Source organism: Camelus dromedarius, chromosome 3 (assembly GCF_036321535.1).
Source record: "Camelus dromedarius isolate mCamDro1 chromosome 3, mCamDro1.pat, whole genome shotgun sequence".
Taxonomy (NCBI): Eukaryota; Metazoa; Chordata; class Mammalia; order Artiodactyla; family Camelidae; genus Camelus; species Camelus dromedarius.
In genome coordinates this window covers 55,717,017-55,740,363 of record NC_087438.1, presented here as the reverse complement: position 1 = coordinate 55,740,363, position 23,347 = coordinate 55,717,017, and the positions used below count along the sequence as shown (strand labels likewise).

The window sequence follows — 23,347 nt, the reverse complement described above, 5'->3', positions numbered from 1 at the left end:
CAACCGTGAGACAAGATTTAGCTGCATAGGCTGCAGCCACATCCCACACACAAGGGCAGGAGGAATCTTTTGCGGTGGGGAAATAGAGGAGTGGCGGCGCAAGGGGGTCTCCGCGCAAGGATGGCTTACTGAAAGCACCAGGAAAGAAGAACCCACCATACTTTTACACCTTTATCCTTCATGAGAGATGACTGAATCGGGTCAGTTATCATTTTTAAAATTAACCTTTTCGCCAGAGGAATTCAGGAGTCACATCTAAACATTTGAACTAGCATACTTTTAAATAACACCTGTCCTCAGAACATTTCCTAGATTGCAGATCACCACAGGGTACCAACCACTAAGCCCAACTGACTTTTCTGTCACAGGAAATACACCAGCGAAGCTCCTCGTCCTGACACAGGAGGGAGGACATTCTGGGCCCTCACTCTCATCAGAGTGGCTCTCACTTTCACCATTGTCCTAGGAAAGGGTCCTGCCACTATGGCTCTCCTAGTTTCAGTGTCATGGCAGTGGGTGTGCTGACCCAGGAAGAAGACAAAGAGAAGCACGGAGGGCTGCCCAGCGTCTCGCCCTCCTGCCCCCAGGAATAATGCTGCAGAATTAGCTCTCAGCCTGGCCCCGATCCCAGCCACAAACGCTTAGGTGGAACCTGAGAATGTACAGGAGGAATAACGATGACGGAGTCACCCCTGCCCCTCATCGGCAGGGAGGTCACTCCTGTTTCGAGAAGCCTCTCCCTTCGACCTATGAAAGGATCAACATCTAGCATTTACTGATGTCAAAACAGAAAGGAAAACTCTATTGAGAAGGTAACAGTACTGCTGTATTCTTTATGTCAACATAAATATAGAAGCATATGAACTATCAGTAAAAACTCTATGGAGCACCTTCTGCTCTTAACTATGGTTGGCTGAAAAAAAAAGCCCCAAGACTACAAGACTTTTACATAACTAGAAGATATACTATATTTACATTTATCCCTCTCATTCTAATAAAAATAAAAAATAAAGCTTTTTGCCTTTATATCCCAGCATATGTTCACTGTATTGTGTCCATAAAATAACTATTTGTGTTGAAGCGGGTTATTCTTACCCAACTATATGTCCTCCCTATTTAACTTTCACATATTACAGTCAATTTTTACATCTCCACTCCACACATTCAGCCTTTCAACTACATAAACAAAGGCATGTAGGTATTCAAATGAATGAAAACTATTTCTACCATAAAGAGAAGTGAGATCAATGCATAAATCTAGTATACTATAAAAATATAAAATGAATGTAGATGGTTTCTGCCACAGATGTTGCAATTATTCCTAATTACCAAACCAAAGAAAATGACTAAATACCTAATTTTTTTTTCAAAATATGTAATTAAAAGAATAAGTTCGTTCAATGTTAGATCACTAAAGTTGTTACTGTGATCTTATAGTGCCTTGTGGTATATATGTTTTAAAAGAAAACATCTTCAGAAAATAAACACCTTTTAATATGGTTTGTGTAGAAGCCTACCTTTCGCTAAGAAATAAGGATGTGAGAGAAAATATATGCATATGCATATACAAGCATATGAGAGAACACATTTAAATGCCATCTATACAAATGAATCTCCTAAAATATCACATCAATGATCTTATCTAATCATCAAATCAAGTAGTCTCTCATTGTTAATACTATTTGAACTTAATTGAATTAAGCCAGATCAGTTAAACTACTCTGCACAACTTTGTAGGATTTAACTCCAGGAACTTCAAAAATATGCTTATCTTAAATTGCTTATAGTATCGTTTTACATACAACTCTTTTCATTAGGTTATATTAGATACAAATAAAGATAGAATTCACTACTAAGCAGTATCACACACATAGATGCTAAATTCTCACAGCATCTTTCATTTAAATACAGAAAGAATTTAAAGAAGAAGCTTGGGTTTGTATCAAGCATATAAAAAATCCCCATCATATTTTGTACCTTTTTATAAATAGTGGAGATTAAACTAACCATTCAGCCAAGCTTCTCCAGCCAAACACAAGGATAAATAAGGAAATAACTGCTCGATATTCTTTATTTATAAACTCCCAGGCCAGAAGTGGGGTAAAAATACTCAATGCTATGACAGATTTGTATGGATTTCTAAGTAAATTTCTTACTTTTAAAAATAATTATTTAAAAAAACTGATATAAACATATCCCACAATCTTCTTAGTGAATAATTATAGATAGAAGTTCTGTCAAGTTTGATGTTGGTAGCTCTAAAAATAAGTGGGGTGGAGAAAAGCAGAAAAAAAGGAGACACTGAGGCATGTCAGTGTGTCAGATGTCAGCATGTCAGAGATACTGACACTCATGATACAGCTCACTTACATGTTTGACAAAGGAATGAATACTTTAAAATAAAATGTTTTTTTCTAGCAAAGAAAACGAAGAACTCTAATTGTAAATCACCAACTTAGATAATAATTTCATTGACTATCAACTCTGATTAAGTTTACTTAATTCAATCAATTAAAGACCCTGACATTCCCTTTATAGTCTCTAATTTTAGTTCAATAAGCAAAGTATATCATTCTTTTAGTCCATTTTTCACTTAATTAGGAATACTAACATTTCCTATTGCTCATAAATCTATGAGGACTTCCTTAGCATTTTGGACCATCATGTTGGAATATTTCACCAAAAGGCTGTCAGATGCAGTATATTCCATTTTCTAACCTAAATAAATATCACAATATTTCAATCACAGCCATACAAACACAGCAGGGAGTGATCTTTGCATATACTTCACAAACACAGCTAAGCATCAGTGGGTTTTAGCATGCAAAATTAAATTCCCTACCACAACCATGCATGGCACACAAACATATTATCTCCCCAGGACCAACTGACTACACAAAATTTACTGAGTTACCTATTATCTATCAGATTGTATGGCAGACCCATGTTTACCAACATTACAGAGACCTAAGATCTCCGAGGAGTAATTAATGTTCCCACTCTTAGATGAACAAGTTCTTATAAAAGACTGCTGTATTTTAGAATTTTATTCTAATGGTAGTATAACTTCTATTTGGATTCCAAGGGTATCTTCCAAGTCTCTCTATTTCTCTCTGAAACTCTGGCAAGTGCTCTTGCCAATAGGTTAGAGAAATGGCCTTACTAAATAAACTCATTCTCCCTATTTTAAAAGGACACTTTTTGAGTGCACCTATTGCCAATGTACCAATCATTAAATTGAAATTAGGATTCCTTCCTCCAGCTGCCTTCCAAGTATCTGATCTGACTTGCCTTCAGAATGGTAGAAAACACAGGAATGTTTGAAGCTATTTCACTTTATGCATCTCATTGTAGCTTGAAGCTGGCAATGACCAAAGAACTGTCAACACATCATAACAAACAGTGATTGAGAAGAAAAGATATATTTTTACAAAGTGCTCATTGGATACGTAGTGTGAAATGTTCTACTAAATGAGAATTCTTAAATAAAACAAAGATAGAAAATGAGAGTAGAAATTATTTTGTTCCCTTTTTCTGAAAGGAATATTCTCACAATTAAGTTACTCATATTTATTATTGAAATAAGTTGTGTTAACTTCTAAATAGTTTCTTCAGATTTCTTAATATTGGTTTGAGGATGAGGAAAACGTTCATTACCTAGGGCTTTGAAGTTAATTTTTTCCTGCCAATAGATTCTCTACAGATAAACCTATGTTTTCGTGTCAGCGTGGCTAGTTTGTTCCCATACTTTGAAAATTTCATGAAAGCTACCTAGCATAGACAGATAAATTCTCTCCTGCTACTGCCACCTACATCTCACCCATATTCCTATTTGCTCCTCTTTGTTTATTTCATTTCTGAAATTACTTCTTCACCTTCCTTTCTTGTCACCACCCCCACCCACCACACATGTTATTAGAGAGTTGTAAGAGCTATAATTATTGCAGACCAGAAAAGTGTCTTTGTAGGGTGTGGCAGGGGGACACCTGTGTTATTGTGAAAGCAGGTATTTCATTACAAAATCATGATCTGCTCTATTTTATATTAAGAGTGCAACCTAATGGAGTAATTAATGTTCCCACTCTTGGATGAACAAGTTCTTATAAAAGACTGCTCTATTTTAGAATTTTATTCTAAGGGTAGTATATCTTTTATTTGGATTGCAAGAGTCAAACCACAGAACTCTTACACAGTATATGTATAATCTTTTCTATGTTTATATGAATGTATTTTAACAGCTTGACTTGAATATACTGGTACCACGGTTAATAGATTTTTTTAATGGCATTTCACACAAAGCTTTATTGCTAGCTGACCTCAAATTATTCATCAAATATTTTTAAGTACTTCACGGCAGAGTTTTGTAGACATAGCTCAAGTCTTCTAGTCATACTGTTACCAGACACAAAACATAGTTGCTAAGATGCAGGGGCAGCTGGCTAAAGTTCATGTTCTCTATAGGGAATTTTACAATTTAAGTTGAAGAGCTTTTAAGTAAATGTAAGTATATGCCAATCTACTCAGCAGAGATATATTTGGATTACATTTATTTATTAAAATAGATTTCATTTTAATATGCAACAAAAAAGATTGTTTCCTTATTTATATAATACAATAGACAGCCATACAGAAGTACTTGAGAAATACTCATAGAATTTAAGTAGAGAAAGCTTGAAGTTCTCTAAGATGTTTAAGTTTCCTAGCACATACCAATGAATCCAATGACCAGACATAAACAAATGCTTCAATTTCATTCACCTTTGATATGTTCATAATTAAAATAAAATGCTAAATAGCACCTTATGAAGCAAAGACAACCACCTAATTCAAGTTTCAACTAGATTGTCTCAGATATCAGAAATTCCCCAACATTTTCAAAATCTGAGACACAAAAAATGGAGCCAACTCAGGATGCTGGGAAAATCTTGAGATTAGTGCTCAGGATATAAACATCCTCCCAAATCTTGTCAGTTGTTTTTGCATCCTTAATCACCTTAATAACTGAAAATCATGGATATTTATATCAATACCCAATTCCTCCAGACATGAGAGATTAAAGTCTGGGACATTAATACCGGATTCTGTGACCCATATCTCCCTATTAGCTCTGCTAGCTGAGGTTGATGTGGTGTGCCACCCAAGCATGTTTCTTACATTGACAGCTCCCTCTTGCTGAGTAAGGACCTCAATGTTTCTCAATTCATGAATTTTACACCCAGAAAGAGTAATAAACAATATAAGCATTTCTGATGGTCTGACTTTTGAGGCAGACGTGTTATGGGGATGATAAATGGGAATCATCTCTTTTCCCAACTTCAGATAATCCTCTAATAATGCTGTTCTTTCAAGTGGAAGGAATGTGTTTAGATACAGTCATCTGGTCTAAGTGCCCTTAAGGAGATATCATCGAGGGTAGGCTTTTCTTGCTTATAGAAGAGGACCAAGGAACTTCCTAACTTCCAATTTTTAAAGAGTAAGGGCTTTCCTGGAGAGCTTAATGAAGTGATTTTGGGGCCTTCAAGCATTTTTGAACAATAAGATAAAGAGCTGTATGAAAGAAAAGACAGGTTATTTCGGTTTCTAAATGTTTCCTTGAAAGCAGGACAAACAAGCAAAAACCAACCAAAGAGCGATATTTCTATTGTCTTTTTCATGTTAGTGCTCCAACACTGTGTCAAAGCTTTTCACAGGTAGATAAACAGATGATAGATAGATAGACAGATAGACAGATAGATAGATAGATAGACAGATAGATAGATAGCAGACACAGATAATTACCAGCTATCCTAACACCAGAAAAATACTTTGGTCAGAATTGAGGATTTAAAATTCAAGTAAAAAACTCTGACTAAAGTGAAAGAAATGCCTCTCATAAATAAAAATATATATACTTCCTTCTAAGCCCCCAAATTATAGTCACTAAACCAAACTCTACCAAATACCATTTGATTTTAGTTACACCACTCCTTTTCTTCACAAGTCATCTCTTCCACCTGATCTCTTCAATAGGGTGTTGAAACAGTGCCATCACTGTCCCCACATTTATCCTCTGCCTTTCATTCTCTGTTCTCATTCTCTGCGTCTCTGAGTTGGAGCCCAGGACCCCTATGTCCCCATCTCAGTATCCTCCTTATTCCCATCTCAGACTTCCATTCAACAAGAATTCTCCTGCCCCCAACTTGGAATGCTTCATAAACCCTCCTTTGAATGAACCAGCCAAAGCCCTCAGTCCTCCCATCTGTCTGCACTAAAACTCCTCAGCCCAAGCTGGTTGTATCTCTAACTTGTATGCCGCAGAGGACTTAATGTCATATTGTTTCTTATTTTAAAATTCCCTAGTTGTTTTTATATTCTTGTCTCACCTTCCTTACTAAATTCTATATTCCGTAACAAAAGTGAAGGGATCCTTTAAACACGGAATGTTCTTCATACTCTAGCCACTTAGCCCCTCTTTTGGAGAATTTAGTTGGAAGAATGTCAGTTATTTATCATCAAGAATGGAAAAGTTTACATTTACTAGTTTGATACTTCCTTTGAGAGATTTTCATTTTTTTGGAATGAAGAAATTATTGTCCTTTGGCTGCAATAATAGCTCAAATTCTGAGCTACAACTAAAGGATCATACAGATAATTCAAATACTAAAGACTGTTATGGTTATAACAATCAGATAATGTAGATGTGCAGGCACAGTCTCAATATTATTTTTATCATTCTTTTTCTTTCCAAGTCTAGAATCGGTACAGGCTGATATCACAGTGGTAATCACTGTTTTTCTCAAATGTAAATATATGATGAAAAGTTCACTTTGGCAGTACAGCCAAAAGAACCCTTAAGCCACAAGCATTCATATTTCCTTGGAGTTTCCATGCTGATAGAGAGAAGGTGATACAGGTACAGCAAAGTGAGGTGTGCAGTTCTGGGTGATTCAAGATACATTCTCCACCCTTCACTATCACTTTTGATTCAATTACAACTACTCCTGAAACTCTAAAAAACATACATTTCAATGCTATTTGATTCTATTTTCTTCTTTACTTACAAACACCAAGGTTCATTTAACATGTGTGAGAAAATCTCCACTTCCCAAAACATGAGCAAAGACCACCATCTCACTCAGGGGAGACTGAATTAGACATTCTTTTCCTCCTTAAAACTGGTGAAGTACAGCTTAAGTTTGCAGAGGCTTCTAAAGCAGCCCCTTCCCCAGGAAGATCTATATTTTAGACCCAGTCTGAAGATTCACTAGACAACAAAATCACATCCATTTAAAAATACAGATATTGAATAATAAAAAAAATAGAGCAAATTTAAGAAAAGAAACCAACAACAAAAATACAAATGCCTGAGCCCCATCACTGGAAAGTCAGATTTAAGATGTTTGGCAGGAGATGGGGTGGTGGATATTTTTATCTGGAGGCTCCCAGGTTATTCTGATATACAGCCAAGGTTGAGAAACAGTCCGAGCAATACTTATGCACTGGGAGATTTCCTGGTGCTTCTCAAACCCCTATACAGAATGGCATCATTGTTGGTCAGCTGGCTGATGCCTGGTTGGTGCAGCTCTGGGTCCTCCTGGGTCAACTGGATGGTTGCTCAGTGAGGGGACAGATGCCCAGAGTTCCCTGTGAGGCCAATGCTGAGACTCTGCCTGCTAAAGATGCTTCTTATATTAACTAACTTCCTATTACCTCTCTTTCTCCTTTTACTAAGGCAAGCAACTAGCCTTTACTATATATTCTTCTTGCTTACTAATTATTTCAAGTTGCCTGCCCAACTAAGCTATTGATTATTTTCTTTCCTCCAGCCACAGAGTACCTTGATTGAATGACTTTATTTCAACAAACCTTTAAAATATTTCCTGGGGGTGAGGAGATGGGCAGAGAATATTTTATCTGCAGAGAGTAAAATGGCTCTCCTATAGAGCAGAGCAAGGTGACACTGCAATATAGTGAGGAAAAACAAGTACACTATATTACATTATACCCTACAGAAACATGTATTAATGTATTTTCTTTTCCCTTTCTCAACTTAGAAAAACTGAAACCTACTATGTGCAGCATATAGCCAAAGAAACTAGTTCACCCTGGAGAAACCAGGAATACTGCAGTACAGAATGAAAAGATAAAGTTACTAGAAGCCAGTCAAGGTGGCGTGTACTGATCATATTTTGGGTGCAAACAAGTCTGGGTGTAGTACTGTGATACAATATTTTCAAATTTTCACAGACACGGATGCTGAAATACAATTAACTTTTCCTCTCACTCCAGAGATTCTTTCTTTCCAGTTTAAAATCTCCTATTTAGACTTTCAATTATTTATTTAAAAAAGGTTTACACATTATTACAATAATTCAAGCAAGTATTTAGAAGGTTCACCATCATTTATTTTCCTCCCCCAAATCAAACCACTCTTTTTAAGAATAATTATAGCCTTTGTGCCAGTAGATAGGATTTTCCTCTTGACTCATACTCAAAAAAGTCTAAACACTGGCATACCTCTCTAAGGAACACAATTTTTAATGCAATAAAATAGGTTCACAATTGTCCACATGATGCCCTAGGTTGAAAGAATATCCTACCTTTTCTATTGCCTCAACTGCACTGCAAAAAAAAAAAAATCTAAGTACTTCAACACAAATGAAAAAAATACACAACAGTTTTCACTAAAACACATCCCCACCCCCCTGAACCAAGGCCCCAATCTTGGAATCCTTCTGTCCCTAAAGCCACTTATTAACCAGCTTTTCTTTTGGTATGTGTCAAACTCGCCTCACTGAGGCGTAACGTTATAAATTTTGTAAACTGACAAAAATGGGTATCGCCTTCTTAAAAATCAAATTTTCACTTTACCTCATTAACATGAAACCTCAGAGAGCACTTCTTTTTCCGTTTCTTTTATCCTACTCCTCCTCTCACCACACGTCTCTCCCCTTGGCTACGCCCCTCCCTCACAAAAGTTCTGAACACTGTCTGGGCCCATGAATACATTTTTTATTCATTGCACAAATGAATGATCTAAGAGCTATTAAGAAAGAAGAATGTAATCCCTGTGTAGAGAACTGGGGGTTTCCTTGACAACAGCAAAAAGACAGCAGGGAATGCCCATGTTTTCTATGAATATGCAAGAAGAGGTCTGGCCCAGCACCTGGAAAAATTTATAAAGAATTTGTAGAAAGCTCTTTGCTTTGAAAAAAAATTAAATTTGGTAGTTACCAAAAATCATAAGCCCAGTTTTCACACATGAAAAAGAGCAGAAAGTTAATGAATTTTACACGTAGACACTACAGAATCAATACTGTAACTATATTTAAATTTTAAATAAGGGCTGCAGCTGCTTCTGATTTGCACCCAAAACGGCATCACTCTAGACAAACACAGTCCACAGAAGATTAAAGTTTCAACAAGCGCTCACAGTCAGGCAGACACTATAATATAATTATATACAGTTCCCTGTGGTATATACACATCATCTTGAATTTTAAGATGAGTCCACTTTTACCTATTTAGCACAAAACAGTCTAAATCTTCCCATGTGTAGAAGCTGAGAGTGAAACAACTGCGGAAGCTGAGAGGGGATTAATTTGGACCAAGTCATTCCCACATGCCAGGCGCTGGGCTTGGTGCTTTCTCGTCGTGTTAAGGACTGTTAATGTGGGATGTCCTACCACTCTGACTGGAAAGCCTTCGAAGGGACCCCCTTCTCTTTTAAACAATCTGGTGAGTTTGCAGTATTAGCATATATTTTTAATATTATAACAGCAGAAGCCTATGTAGATCAATCAATTTACTCAAGACTGGACCGCAAATAACAATGCTGACTGTGAACTCAGGTCTGTTTCCAAAGGCTCTTTCTACTACATCAATTGCCTCTTTCATGTGTCTTTTTGCGCAAACCAAATACCTGTCCATAGTCATTCAGGATATCACAGAGTGCGCTTCAAAAATCCAGTTCTAGTATAGTACTTAGTATATGGCAATTATTTGACTGTTGAATAAATGTATATTATATGTATGTGTTTGAAGGCATATGTGTGTGTGTGTGTGTGTATACACACAATCATCTTTGTTTCATAATCCCTGTTACTTGGAAAGAGTATTGTCAGAATATAGGAAATATTATTCTTTCTATACAATAATTGTCATTACATCCATATTACTGGCAAAAATTCTGACAGAAAACTTAAGAAATTCTTGGGTTCACAGTGCAGATAATCAAAGGACAGACTGATGCCATATTCTCCAACTTTTTGCAGCTGCTTCTGTAATACTGCTGATTCAAATTGTACTTGAATTAAGATGTCATAAACCTTTAAATCACCTTTTAGAGCATGCAGCCCACCCTTTAAAAAAGCAGTTTTATGCCATTTAACTTTACAGGTGTGTAACTCTAAACCATGATGCTTCAGGGGATATATTTTGAAAAGTTGAACAGACTTCACCTACAGAAGATGCTATCTTTATCAAAAAGTATCAATCATTGAAAAACAGAAGAGTGTGACTACTCCCTCCTGAGGAAGTTGGCTGACTCTCTCTGGTTTCCATGTATCTGTACAGGTTTCTAGGTGAATCCTAAGAAGGCATTCATCTTCTGAAGCAGGCAGTGCCCTCTCTATCATCCCAGACTTATTTGGGAAAATGCCTGATTACACGGGGGCTCCTTAGCCCTACTGGCGAACCTCTGTTGGGAAGCAATAGGCTAATAAATAGTTTCCGGTAACTTGTTTTTGATCTACCACTCCAACAGGGGCCAGCTTACACCTCTTCCTTATTCTCTGACTCCCCTGGGCCTTCATTGATTCCTTCTCTGCTGACCTCATCTGCCATTCACAACTGGTACCACATACCTAGAGCGTAATTATGTGTTTCTATACTGCATTTACATTTGATTGTGTTAACATTGGCTCCTCAAAATGCATTTAAAGTCCTTGGAAGCAGGGCCTATGGTTTATGTCTATTTTATGCCCCTTTTAATATCTGTCAAAGGACTGGGAATGTTGTAGCTTCACCTGAAGATAATCCTTGATTGACTGTCCTCTGCTGGAAGACAACATGTGCCTTTCTCTGGAGGTCACTGCCAATGAGAGCTAAGTGGTTTTGTCCATGGATAATGCCCCACCTCAGTAGTAGTTTTGATAATAGTGAGTTGTGATTGTAACTTCAGAAAGAATAGGCATTGGTTCATGTTAGGAAGAAGACAACAAAGTTCCTTTTAGCTATCTACGGAACACCTCTTTTATTAGTAAACCTCAACCTGTGAGAAACACAGTTTCAATTTCCTAAATTTTCCCTTGAGATCAGTGGGTTAATAAAATATTTATAGAGCATTTTAAAAACTGAAAGTCTATGTGTGTTTGTATGTGTGTCTGTATGTGAGTGTATGTGTTATACCTACAAAATATTTCACTTAGAAGGACTAAGTAAAAAGGAAACCTTTGATCTGTAGTACAGGGTTAAGCTCACTAATAATTTAGAAACATTAAGGCCAATTTTTTTTTCATACTATAGAAATGGAAGAAAGATAGACAATCTTTTCTGTTTTCATTATTTGACTAATAGAACTCAATCCTTTTCTAGACTTTGGGCAGCCAAGCAGGAATGGGGGAAGCCATCCCGATTCCCTGCAAAAACAAATGTGCTTCTCTGGCAAGGAGCCACAGCTGGAGCTCAGCAAAGGGAACCACTCAAGTGTGCAGGCACCCGCCCCATCCACTTTCAGGGATATGCACTGAAATTCTGCAGGAAAGCAGCAGCCCAGAACCCAAGCTACTGATTTCAGGATGCTCTTCTCTTGCCAGGGCAGGCATCTGAATAGCATGCATTGTGCCCCATATTAGCTGCAAACTAAATCTAAGCCGTCTACTCTTAACAAACTAATAGAATGCCAACGAGAAGCCTGTCTTTCAAGAGTCTATCTTCTTTCAGAAACTGACGGACAGGGCAGCACCTGAACCAACAGGGGGTCATTATTCCTGTGAAGTCATTAGCGGAGAGAACTGACTCACTGCAAAAATGCTCCAAGGAAATCCAAGACTTAGACCAGTGCCGAAGCGTCAGACCTAGTGTGCCTCCAACTCCCATCAGGATACTTTCTCTAGTTGTCTAATAAATTATCTCTGAGATTTAAATATGATAAAATACATAAAAAATCGTCTGAAGGTATCAAGCTGTAAGTGTATGCTTGATGATTTCGCTCTGCACATACATGTGATACTCTGAAATGTCATTATATATGATTTTGATTACACATGGGCATCAAAAAGATTGAAACTAGATTTGCTTAATTTGTTTTTTTCAGCATCATAGTTATTTAAAGGTAAATGTTCATGAGTTTCATTTCATTGTAGTGAGATTATATATATATATATATATATATATATATATATAATGAGATAATCAGACCAATTTAAAATATGTTTTTACTTTGAAAAAATCAGTTCATTCAGGAATAAGTAAATGTTGCTGCTTCACTTTGCTTTTGTTCATTTTTTATGAGGGGGAGGTAGTTAGGTTTATGTATTTATTTCTATTTGGAGGAGGTACTGGGGATTGAACCCAGGACCTCGTGAATGCTAAGCCTGTGCTCTACCACTTGAACTATACCCTCCCCTACCCATTGCTCCTTTATTGTGAGTTAGCTAAATGGTATTGTTCTCTTTCTAGCTGTGCTGTGAGGTACACGGTATTTTAGAAACTACCACCAGGGTGAGGGAGGGGTCCCAAGAAAGTGGGGCTCCTGTTCTTCCCTCTCAAACATTAACCAGAACAGCCACTCTTTTATCTACTCACATTATGGAAGCCTGAATACGATTTTGTTTGAAGAAAGGACTCTGATCCTATAATAATAAAAAAAAAATCTGAAAGTAATTTTTCTAAATAATAAATTCTGTAGAAATGAAAAATACGTGACTTAAAAAATTAGAGGAGACTATCTCATGCTAACGTCACCTTTTAAAAACTGATGACTGTGAAATCACTGATATAAATATTGGCATTTGTCCACACATTGCCTGTTCTCAGAGCCAACGTCCTTTTTCCTTACCCTTGCCTCAACATGATCACATTAGGAAAGTAAATCTTTAGCTTTATGTACATTTCTTGAATGTCCACACAAAAATGCAGATGGGATTAACCATAGGGAAATTATTTCTGAAGGATGTTAAACCATAAAGTACCATGATTCTCAATAAGGAAACAAAGCAAAATGAACCTAATTTAGAGGCCATTTTTGAGAAAATTATTTTTCTCAAAATGTCATTAATGTTTAATATCATTTCATTCATAGTTTTATCAATACTTCATATTTATATCATTTTAGCTTGATATTAGCTTAACATCTGCCTTACACTTATATTTGGATAGATATAAATGATAAAACTAGCAAAAAAGAACACCTGACAAGACAAATGACATCAAGCAGGTCTGACATAGCATGCAGTATACATGAACTTGTATGTAGTATACATGAACTTGTTTCATAGGTCATAAGCTACCTATTTTAAGGTTAAAACTATGCACATTTGCACAATAATGTCTATATTACTAAATCTATATATCTTCAAATTATTCTTTGAGTTAAAAGTACCAGTATATCAGTTTTTAACAACATTCACGATCCTATTACACCAGCCTGTGACACTTCAGATGATTTCGAGGAGCACTTTTCAAAAAAAGGAAAAACATTCAGAACTGATAAAACTCTTCCTACATCTTTAAACCGTTAGACTTCATATAATTTCACAAAGAAAGGCTTTCAATAATTTTTCAAAATGCAGGTGTGCAAATTACTCCTGAAATAGACAGGAGTCATGTTTTCAGTATCCCCCGAACCACTGTTAAACACACCCTATAGCATTTTTCAGCTCATAAAAGTTTTATGAGCTGAAAAGTTCCTTAAGATTTTTTTAACTGCTAACTACAGTTGCCCTCCAGCAACAACACCCTAAGTTGCTATTAAGATCCATTTGAGCAAATATAACATAAACGTGTCCTGCATAGCATGTTTTGTTTCATAGTAGTAAATTTTTTTTTTAAATCAAGATTTATATGACTTGCTGAGTGCACCAAAAAAGTTATGAATGCCTTGGTTTAGTGTAGCATGGGTGGTATTTCTGCTTACTTAGATATGCAGCATGTGTGGAGGGCAATTTTATGTTTGTGAATAGGTTTATACAAATTCATACATGTACCAAGGATTTTCCAGTTTGGAAAAATCTGCCTTGATACATAAAAAAGGTTGGTTTTTTTAGGCACATATATATTTTTCCTTATTAGTGTACACCTGCCTTAGAGCTCATTAATTTAACATCTGCTTTAGGGTTTTCCCTTGCCAAAGGGAAAAAAAAATGCTTGAAAAAATAAATTTCTCACAGAAAACAAATAAAATGACTATAAGCAGCTGGATCTGACTAAACCTCATTGTTTTATCAAAACAATATAACAGTGTTTTTAGTCTTAAGGAGAATGGCATATATAAAGCCCACAAAAATGACAGATGAGGAGGAGGGCAAGAGAGAGAGAGGACGGAGGGAACCAGACAGATACATGCTATTCCCGCTCCCCCACCTCCCACACCACCCTGCCGACCCCACACACTCACTCACTGGAGACCCGTGCTGATGGATATAACCAAATATTTCCTTTCCACAGAGTTTTTTGACCTATTGTTACAATGCTGAACAAAAATGAGTTTGAAGGCAAATCATGGTCACACGTTTTAAAAGTGGAAGAAAGAAGAGGAAACGCCTAGTTGTGTTTTGAGACCCAGCTGAATTAAATGCACAATTCAAATAAAAATATGCATTTTTGTATACACGGTTTCTGAGTTAAGTTACTCAGACCCTTCATTTCAAGTAACCATTGTAAACTTAGATTTTTTTTCCTTCCTGATGACTGCCAATTCTTCCAGAGAGATCGAGTTTCACTTTTTCCATTTTGTAATTTGATCACCCTAACCTTAACGCGCAGTTTCCCATTTAGAAGAGTTTTTAAATGTGGAATTTTTGTGTTTTACTGTTTTCTATAGTATTTGATTCACCTTAGCCTCTACACTAACAAGAGAGTAATCTAAATTGGGAAATTTTTCTTATAGTTAGTCAATGAAGTAATTTTTTAAAAATTCTCAAAAAAAGCATTCATAGTAATCCCTTCTCACTTCTCTTCACTCCTGTTCTTTCTTTTTCATAGTAATATCTTACTGTCACTTTTCCGAACATGTAACAGCTGTCCTCACTCCCACTACTTGGCAGCTCATCTTCTCTCTCAATTCCAGTTCCAAGAGTCGGAAAAGGAAAGTAAGAGAGAAGAAAGACGTTACAGTTTCCAAGAAACACCATCACTAGCGGGAAAGTAATGCTCCAACCCTGGCCTTGTTCAACTGTATTGAGTAGTAAGATTAAAGTCAACGTTCTGGGAATGCAGTCTCTTCTCTACTGCCCCGCAAGAGTTTTTACATTAAGAAAATTCTCGGTGGTAGAAGCCAAGCTACCATCTAACAGCACTGGAAGCCAGCTAACTTGACATTAGAGCGACCTGTGTTTCCAACAGGTACTCCCTGATCACGCTAATGAGGACAGCATCACTCTTCAAAAAAGGACATCTTGAAGGAAATATCCCAAGAGTAAGAGAGAAAACCTGCTCAAAAAGCATTCTGCTAGCCCAACTTCTCACAGCCAGGTCAAGGAAAAACGAGTATTCACTTAATTCACCTATTAAAACCAGAATAAACCTAACTAAAATCAATGACCTTAACTTCTAAATTAAAAAAAGACAAACAAACCTGAATAGATCTGTTGAACTGTATACACTATATATTTTCAATTCAGCTTACCGAATTTAGAAGATAGTGTGGTCTGACCTTTAGGAAGGAAATAAGTTATGTTTGATGATGAAAGGTATTAATCAATGTAAAGAAACAGCTTTTAAGAATTTTGCCAGGGAGATAAAATATTTGAGCAGAATAGAAGGCACAAAGAGTCTTTCTAAAAATCAAATACTTAAATCACAAAATAAGTAACATTACAGTCTGGATTTAGGGAACAGAGGTAATGCTGACATAGCCACTCTCTGAAATTATATTTGAACCAATAAATTATAGCACTTCCTGGAACTGAGAGAGATTGTATTTGTTCCAAATATTTAAAGCCTCATTAAAATACCCAAGGACAACAACTTAAAAATATGTTGAACTTTCTTTAAAATAACATTTAAACTACAGACCTAGTACCCACCCCACAAGTTGTATAATAATCTGCAAATCATGGAAGAGAAAAACCAAAACAAACCTTTAGATGTCTATCAGCCTTAGGGATATGCAATACGGTTTTAGCTGTCCACAATGTAAGTACTGAAGGTTAATAGTTAAAGACCAATGGAATGTTAACACAGTCTAGTACTACACTTGAGTAGTAACGCATGGAAAGACACTGAAATTAAAACACTGGGTTCTGAATGTTCTGAAGTGATGTAACAGTGATGGTTTGGTTATATTAGATGACAAAGCAGGGCTTCTTACAACTTTTAAAATAAAATTGTACCTAACATTCTTCAAAATTGTTTAACACATTCTTCCAATTCTTGTACAAATACATGAAGCTAAAACAGAATTTTTTCACACTCCAGTTATCTTCTAATGGCAGCATTTGGCATGTTGGCATTTTTTTTTTCCAAAAGTAATTTTCAAGATAAAATGGTGATTGCCTTGACTGGTATGTCTAGAAAGCAAAGACTTACCTGTCTTGTTTTCTCTGACCTCAATAATATAAACATTTATGTCAGGGTGGAATTTTGTCCCTGCTGGGGGTTCTGGAGTGGAAAGTGCCTGTGGTCTAAAGGCTTCCTGGCCTTCCACAGTGGGTGGTCTTGTTGGCTGCGTAGCAGAAGGAGTACTTGAAGTTGTGAAATATTCTCTATCAATATCTGTTTCTGTTTCCTTGGCTACAATATCCTCAAGGGTAGTAAGAGGAACACGAGATGTCGATTCTTCAATGATGATCATGTCACTGGTTGTTTCTTCATCAGGCTCTCTGTCAATGAGAGGTGGTTTCTCAGTGGATGCTGAAGTTGTGTGAACTCTGTCTACTGAACTGAAGGCAGCAGTGATGTCACTTGGAACTGTGGCTTTAATTGCTGGAAATTCTGGGAGTTCTGTGGCTTTGGGCTTTTCAAATAATCCTGAGCCTAAATCAATATAATCTAGGGATGTTTTCTCTCTTTTCTCAGTAGTGGTTTCCTCTGTAGCCTGGGTAACACTGGTGCTAAAAGGTGATGCAAATGCCCTTGGACTGGTACCTTCTGTTTCATATTTTTGTTCAGGTCCTGGACTTAAAGACACCTTTGGCCCCACACTTGGTGTTAGTGTTAGCATTTTATCTGTTTTTGCTTTGTGCTCAGTGACAGCACCAGGTGGAAAAGATATACTTTGTTCAACTTCTCCAATTGGAGTTGTTTCTAAAACTGGGACTGTCACAGAACCTGTCACCAATCTGTCTTCAGAGACTGTATATGCTGACCCATCACTCTCCTGTTCCTCCAAAGGTGTCACTGTCTCCTTGGCTGTGTCAGCTGTAGAACTGAGAGTAGGAACTGGTTTCTCTGGAGTCCATCCTTTCCCAGGGAATCCTTCCTGAGTTGTTCCCTGTGTAATTTCCGTCGCTGTTCTTACAGTTTCAGGAGAAGCAGTAGCTTCCAGGTGAGTCTGATCAATCACACGTATGTCTTGAGAGGGTTCACCCAGAACTTCATCTTCTGATGGAATGGAAGGTACCAACACTCCCCATTCTGTTTTGGGAATTACAGAAAGAGGAATGGTATGGGAAGAGTCTACATAAGTAGTAGGCTCCTGGGTGCTACTATAATTAACAAATGCTGATCCTTCCATATCCAAAGTGTGTGCAATTTGGGGGACAGTAGATATAGGCTTAGACACATCCATATCTTCTCCTTCATCCAAAGCACTTCCTTCCATGGTTGTATAAACAACTTGGCCTTCTGTGCTTGCGAGACGTGAAACTTTTTCTTCAGTCGTAGAATCTCTCAAAGTTGACTTTTCTGCAATACCAGTTGATGTAGTTGGCTGAAATCTAACTGTGAATTTTTCACGGTCTGTGATGTCTTCCTCAGTAAACTCCTTTAATGGCTTCTGAGTACTGTCTGGGATAAGAGTAAATTTATCTCTTCCATCTTCAGTAAAACTTGGGATTTCTTTATCCTCTCCACTCACTCCCATAGCGGTGAGTAAGGCAGGGGGCGATGTTGGAGAGCCTGCATGCTCTGTGGACTCTAAGGGCTTGGATGTTGTGCTACCTTCATCCAATGACCATTTTGACACAGTGACCACCTCTACATTTAAAGTGCTTTGGGTCAGATGCACTGTTGTAATACTCTCATCATACTTTGTGGTGTCTCCAAAGCCATCTGTTCCTAATTCAGCCGGAGTTGTTGTAAAGTCTTTCTTCACATCTGTTGCCTCTGTTGGTGCCACACTTGGCTTCGTTGTTGTCAGTGCTGGGGAATCAAAAGATTCGGTCATTTCCACCGAGGACTCTGTAAGATGAAGTTGCTCTGAGGAAACTGTAGAGAACTTCATTTCAGAAAAGCCTTCTTCCTCTATTTTTCCTATAAATGGATCTTTAGTGATTTTTTCTTGTATTTCATCATCAGTGGAAGTCAGTATAACTGTTCTCATCTCTGGTCTTAGTGTTTCCGTTCTTTCTCTTCCTGTCTGTGGAGAGGGATAAATAACTGTAGACGTTCCCTCGACTAATCTTTGATCACCAGAATAAGGAAACAATTCTACTTCTGTATGATGCCATGATGGGAAAGGTGTGGCGAACACATCCTGGCCAAGAAAATCTTCAGTTTTCCTACCATTAGTTTGTTTCTCTTCCCAGCTGTCCGTGGACGACCCCTCACCGTCAGGCACAGTTACAGGTGAAACAATGGTTGGTCCTGAGACCGACTCCACATCCTCTAGTTGAGTGTGGGTGGTGTCTTGTGAAGTCTTTGACACTGTAACGACTTCAGGCATTTGACTAAAGACCGAGGTACTCAGACCAGATCTAACTGTAAATGTTCTGTCTTCACCATCATCTTCTCCCAAGGTGAATCCGTAGTGACTTGTGGTCACTGATTCAGAAACAGTGCTTACTGTTTTCTTTTCAGTTTTGGATTCCAGCGTCCTTGTTGTAGGTACAAATGGGGTTTCACTTACAGAGAATTCCTTGGGAGGAGTGTGCTTTGATATTTCCATGGATGTTACCAAGGGACCCACTTCTATTTGTTCAATTTGTGTAACTGATTCTTGTGTTTGTATCTCTTCCATGACACCATCCCATGAAACAGTGGTATGAAGGGAGATGACAGGTGTACTTTGGGGCACTTCTTCCTTAATTTCAGGTATGTCTGGCATTCCAAGAGGTCCTGAAGCAGAAGGTGAGTAATAGTCCATATCCCAAGGCTTCTTGGTACCCCCAGCAAGTGTGGGTGATTCGGTGGCTATGCTGTGTGTGACAGTTTGAGGTTGAACTGTGGCTTTCTGTTCAAAATTGACTATATTTCCCACAGGAGGGAATTTGGTTGTAATGACAGGTAATTCGGTGATTAAAGGGGCGGTTGGTATAGTTCTGTCAGGGACCATTTGTGGTTCTTCCGATAAAGTGGGTGAGACAGTTTCTGCAAGCATACTCAGTTCGATGGTTGTAGCCTCTGATACATTCTGTTTAGCTAGAAAAATAATTTCAAAGAGTTGATTAGACAAGTCACTAATACAAAGTTGTACGTCCAGTGTTTGTTAAGTGATGCTGTGTATTTTGGGGTGACCCAAAAGTGTTTCGTGATGGAGGGGAGTCTAAAAACTACAATTAGCCCGAAGACAGACAATTGAACACTTAATCATCACAAATTGATCACTTGTTTTATATTTTAAGTATTATCACTGCTTTTACCCATAGGCGTGAATGACGGACGTTAAGGAAAATGAATATTATGTAATTTCAAGATAAGGAGAAGGCCCCCCCAAAAATGCAGAGTTTGTAAACCATAGCTATGTTATTTATCAGAAACTACAGCACCAAAGTGAAGCCCAGCAGGAGAACGCAGTACTGCTCTCCTGGAGGCTTAGGTCCCTAGCTCTCTCCCTCCTCTCGCTGCATGTCTCAGGGGAGAGGGAGTGCCTCAGCTTGCAAAATAACACAAAGCCACATCAAATGTACCCGAGTTCCATGTCAGCTATTACACTGCCCATAACATGGAGGCTTGCCTAAAAACAGGACATTAAACGTTTTAATACCACTGTTCAGTTGATTGCAGGTGTGGGACATTTGTCTTCATACTCCTTTCAACTCTGCCGTGGAGCCTTGTTCATAATAAATAATAAAATGCCTCTGGCAGAGGCTGCTTTGCATTTGTTGTAGTTCTACCTCTTGTTCGATGTTCTACACACCATGTATGTAACTCTTAAGGGTCTTGGTTCCAGGCTTCCCTTAGCAGGAAATGCAAACATAGAACAGGAATTAAAGTACCCACATGATATACTTTAGCTCTGTAATTATGAATCGCTGGAAACAACCCTGAGTATCAGAAAGAATGGACTCAGGCAATAAAAAGTAACATGTCATCATAAAATGCTACATTATAATGCCTCCAGATTTACAGAGTATAGCCTGGCTTGTTCAAAGAAATTTAAGTTGTGTGTAAAAGTGATACTGTTGTAGATGAAATTCCTTCTCAACACAGGGAAAATGGGGCAACTTAGCACATTATATATTTTTTTAATTCAGATTTTCAAAAATCAAAAACTAGTTGCCAGTAAACTCAGAAGGAAGTGATCTGAGGAAATCTGTAGTCATTGTTTGGCTACATCTTGCATGATTAAAACTAGTTGCTTGGGTAATGCCTGTTGCCTCTGATGGGAGGTGTAATATCGGTACTATCTATAAGATCTTGAGTCTTCCTCTTAATAATCCCCAAACCAGAGTTCTTGGAAAACAAAACTGGATACTTCTGAGCTCCATCTACTCTGTCAAAATTTAATAATACTAGGGCAGTGAAACTGCACTGTATGATACTAGAATGGTAAATATATGTCATTATGCATTTGTTCAAATTCACTGAATGTACAACACAAAGAATGAACCCTAATGTAAACTATGGACTTTGAGGGAGTATGATGTGTCCATGTGAGTTCAGCAGTTACAAGTGGACCACGCTGACGGAGGATGTTGATCACGGGGGAGACTGTGCACGAGTGGGGGTGGGGGTGTGTGGGAAATCCCTGCACCTTCCACTCAATTTTGCTGTAAATCCAAAACTGCTCTAAAAATAAAGTCTATTTTAAAAGTGTAATGATAGAATAATGTAATTTTGTTGTAAATCAGACATGAGCTATAATAGCTTTCTCATCTTTCATCCGGTAAGAGCTATTATTAGCTGTGGTCATTCCCCAGACCATTTTGAAGCCCAGATTCATCAATTTTATAATAAAAACTTGGTAGCCCTTTACATTATGATTCATTTAAATTTTCTTTAAAGTCTGTCACTATTTATCCTTTTATATTAAAACAACTAAGCAAGAACAACAAAAAAGATTTGGACTCTTCAAAAACATTTTAACAAACTTTTGTCTCTCTCTTTTTTTTTTTCTTTATTTCTTTCTTTCTTTTTCTTTTTCTTTTTTTTTTTTTAAGAAAAGCTTTCTCTGCATTCATTTCCTGGAAGAAGCTCTGGTCTATTTTGATTGACATGAACAACTTCAGGAACCAAAGTGAGGTTTGACTGACCACTTTTCTTTTAATTCAGTTCTCTACCGTAACTATTACCTCTTTTAACTGCCAAATATTATGTTTGTTTTATAACTGCATTCTTTGGGGAAACAGTAAAATGTACATACAGAGAAAGTTCCCATGGAAACATAATATAAACACTTTGCACACTGCATATTAGAAAAAATTTAATCATATTATATCACATTAATAACAACAAAAAAGCTAATTTTGCTTTTTCCCTCTGGGTATTTCCATGGGTGACGAAATTCACTTAAGAGGAGGTGATAACTGCATTAGGCCTGTGAATCAGGTCTTCCTATGTTCCAACCCAAGTTCTATGCTAGCAACTTTCTGCAGAGCTATAAAAATACTTTTGTAGTGTTTTAAAAATGAAGGACTCAGATTTCAAGAACTAAATAACTGTATGTCATCATCAATGATTACTGTACAGTTTGGTGTCACCTTTCTCTAGTCTGGGAGCAGAGTCAAATGATAGCAGTATGTCTCAGAGAGTCTCCTTTACAAAGCTAGGATTTATATGACTTTGTTTCCAAAAATAAGGGTTTTCAATCATTTTAGAGCCCTGTTTAAAAGTCTGCTTATAATCAAGTTGATTAATTCCACTACTTGGAATGGAAGACTTCTCAGACTTCCTTTTGGGGTTGGGTGGCTCTTTCGTCAACTTAACAGCTGAGTTCCATCGTAACTCAGTATATCTGGTCATCTTTTTCAACCATTTCCCAAAAAAGGAAATGATTTTTAAGAACACAAATATCTACAAAGAAATATCTTAAGAATAAATGCCAGTATTAATGATGACTATTACAAAGGTGAAAGCACAACTCTAGATTGCTCTAGAAGTGCCTCTCTACAAAGAGACTTCACGTGGAAAAAGAAGTTTTTGTCTTGGAAAACTATCAAGTGTCCCTTCGACTCCTCATAATTGAGGAAGCCAACAGAAGTCAGAAGGCTTCTTTTCCCACAAAAGCTCCTTTCCAACATTTGCAGCTGTCTGCCACACAGATGTTTCACATCACTGTACTTATGGTATTTAATATCCTATGGACTATCTTCTCCAGGGCTTCTGTTGTGAGACACAAGGCAGATTTTCCTAATAAAATATAAAAACCCTAATAGCAGCATGATAGTCGATTTAACTTGTACCCATACTGCCTACGTCACAGGGAAATGACTAATTTAAAATAGCTCTTCTATATTGAATTTTTTATACATAAATAACTGTTAACATGGCATTTCACAAGTAGAGTGAATTTTCAATAAGTTTATCCTGGGTTCATAGCTGGGCAACGAGAAAAGGTTGGAACAATGGGATCAGAACTCAAACTAAGTTTGAGTGATTGAATGCTCACCAATTCAAATTCAATACCCATAAAAATACCAGTCAGGGAAGTTTTGACACCTATAGTCAGATTATGATTTAGCGCACAGAAAAGATAATAAGCTGACCATAGACCAGAAGGGCAGGTCAATTGTAAAACGGAACAAACATGTAAGAAAGACAGCATGTGAAGTGGTGGGTACCTATTTAGCCTTCTCTAGACCACTATTTCTAGTTCTAAGTTTCATCG

At 37.3% G+C, this 23,347-nt stretch overlaps 1 protein-coding gene across 2 annotated transcripts in view; it reads right to left on the bottom strand.

The window, feature by feature from the left end:
• Nucleotides 1-23,347, bottom strand: part of VCAN (versican) — a 104,548-nt gene that overhangs the window by 41,931 nt on the left and 39,270 nt on the right. Inside the window, exon 7 of one of the 2 annotated variants that reach the window (XM_010982005.3) lies at nucleotides 16,729-19,719. The exons of the other annotated variant lie outside the window; for it this stretch is intronic. Coding sequence (XP_010980307.3) covers nucleotides 16,729-19,719 — 2,991 coding nt within the window. The remainder of the gene's footprint in view (nucleotides 1-16,728; nucleotides 19,720-23,347) is intronic. 2 annotated transcript variants of the gene reach the window in all.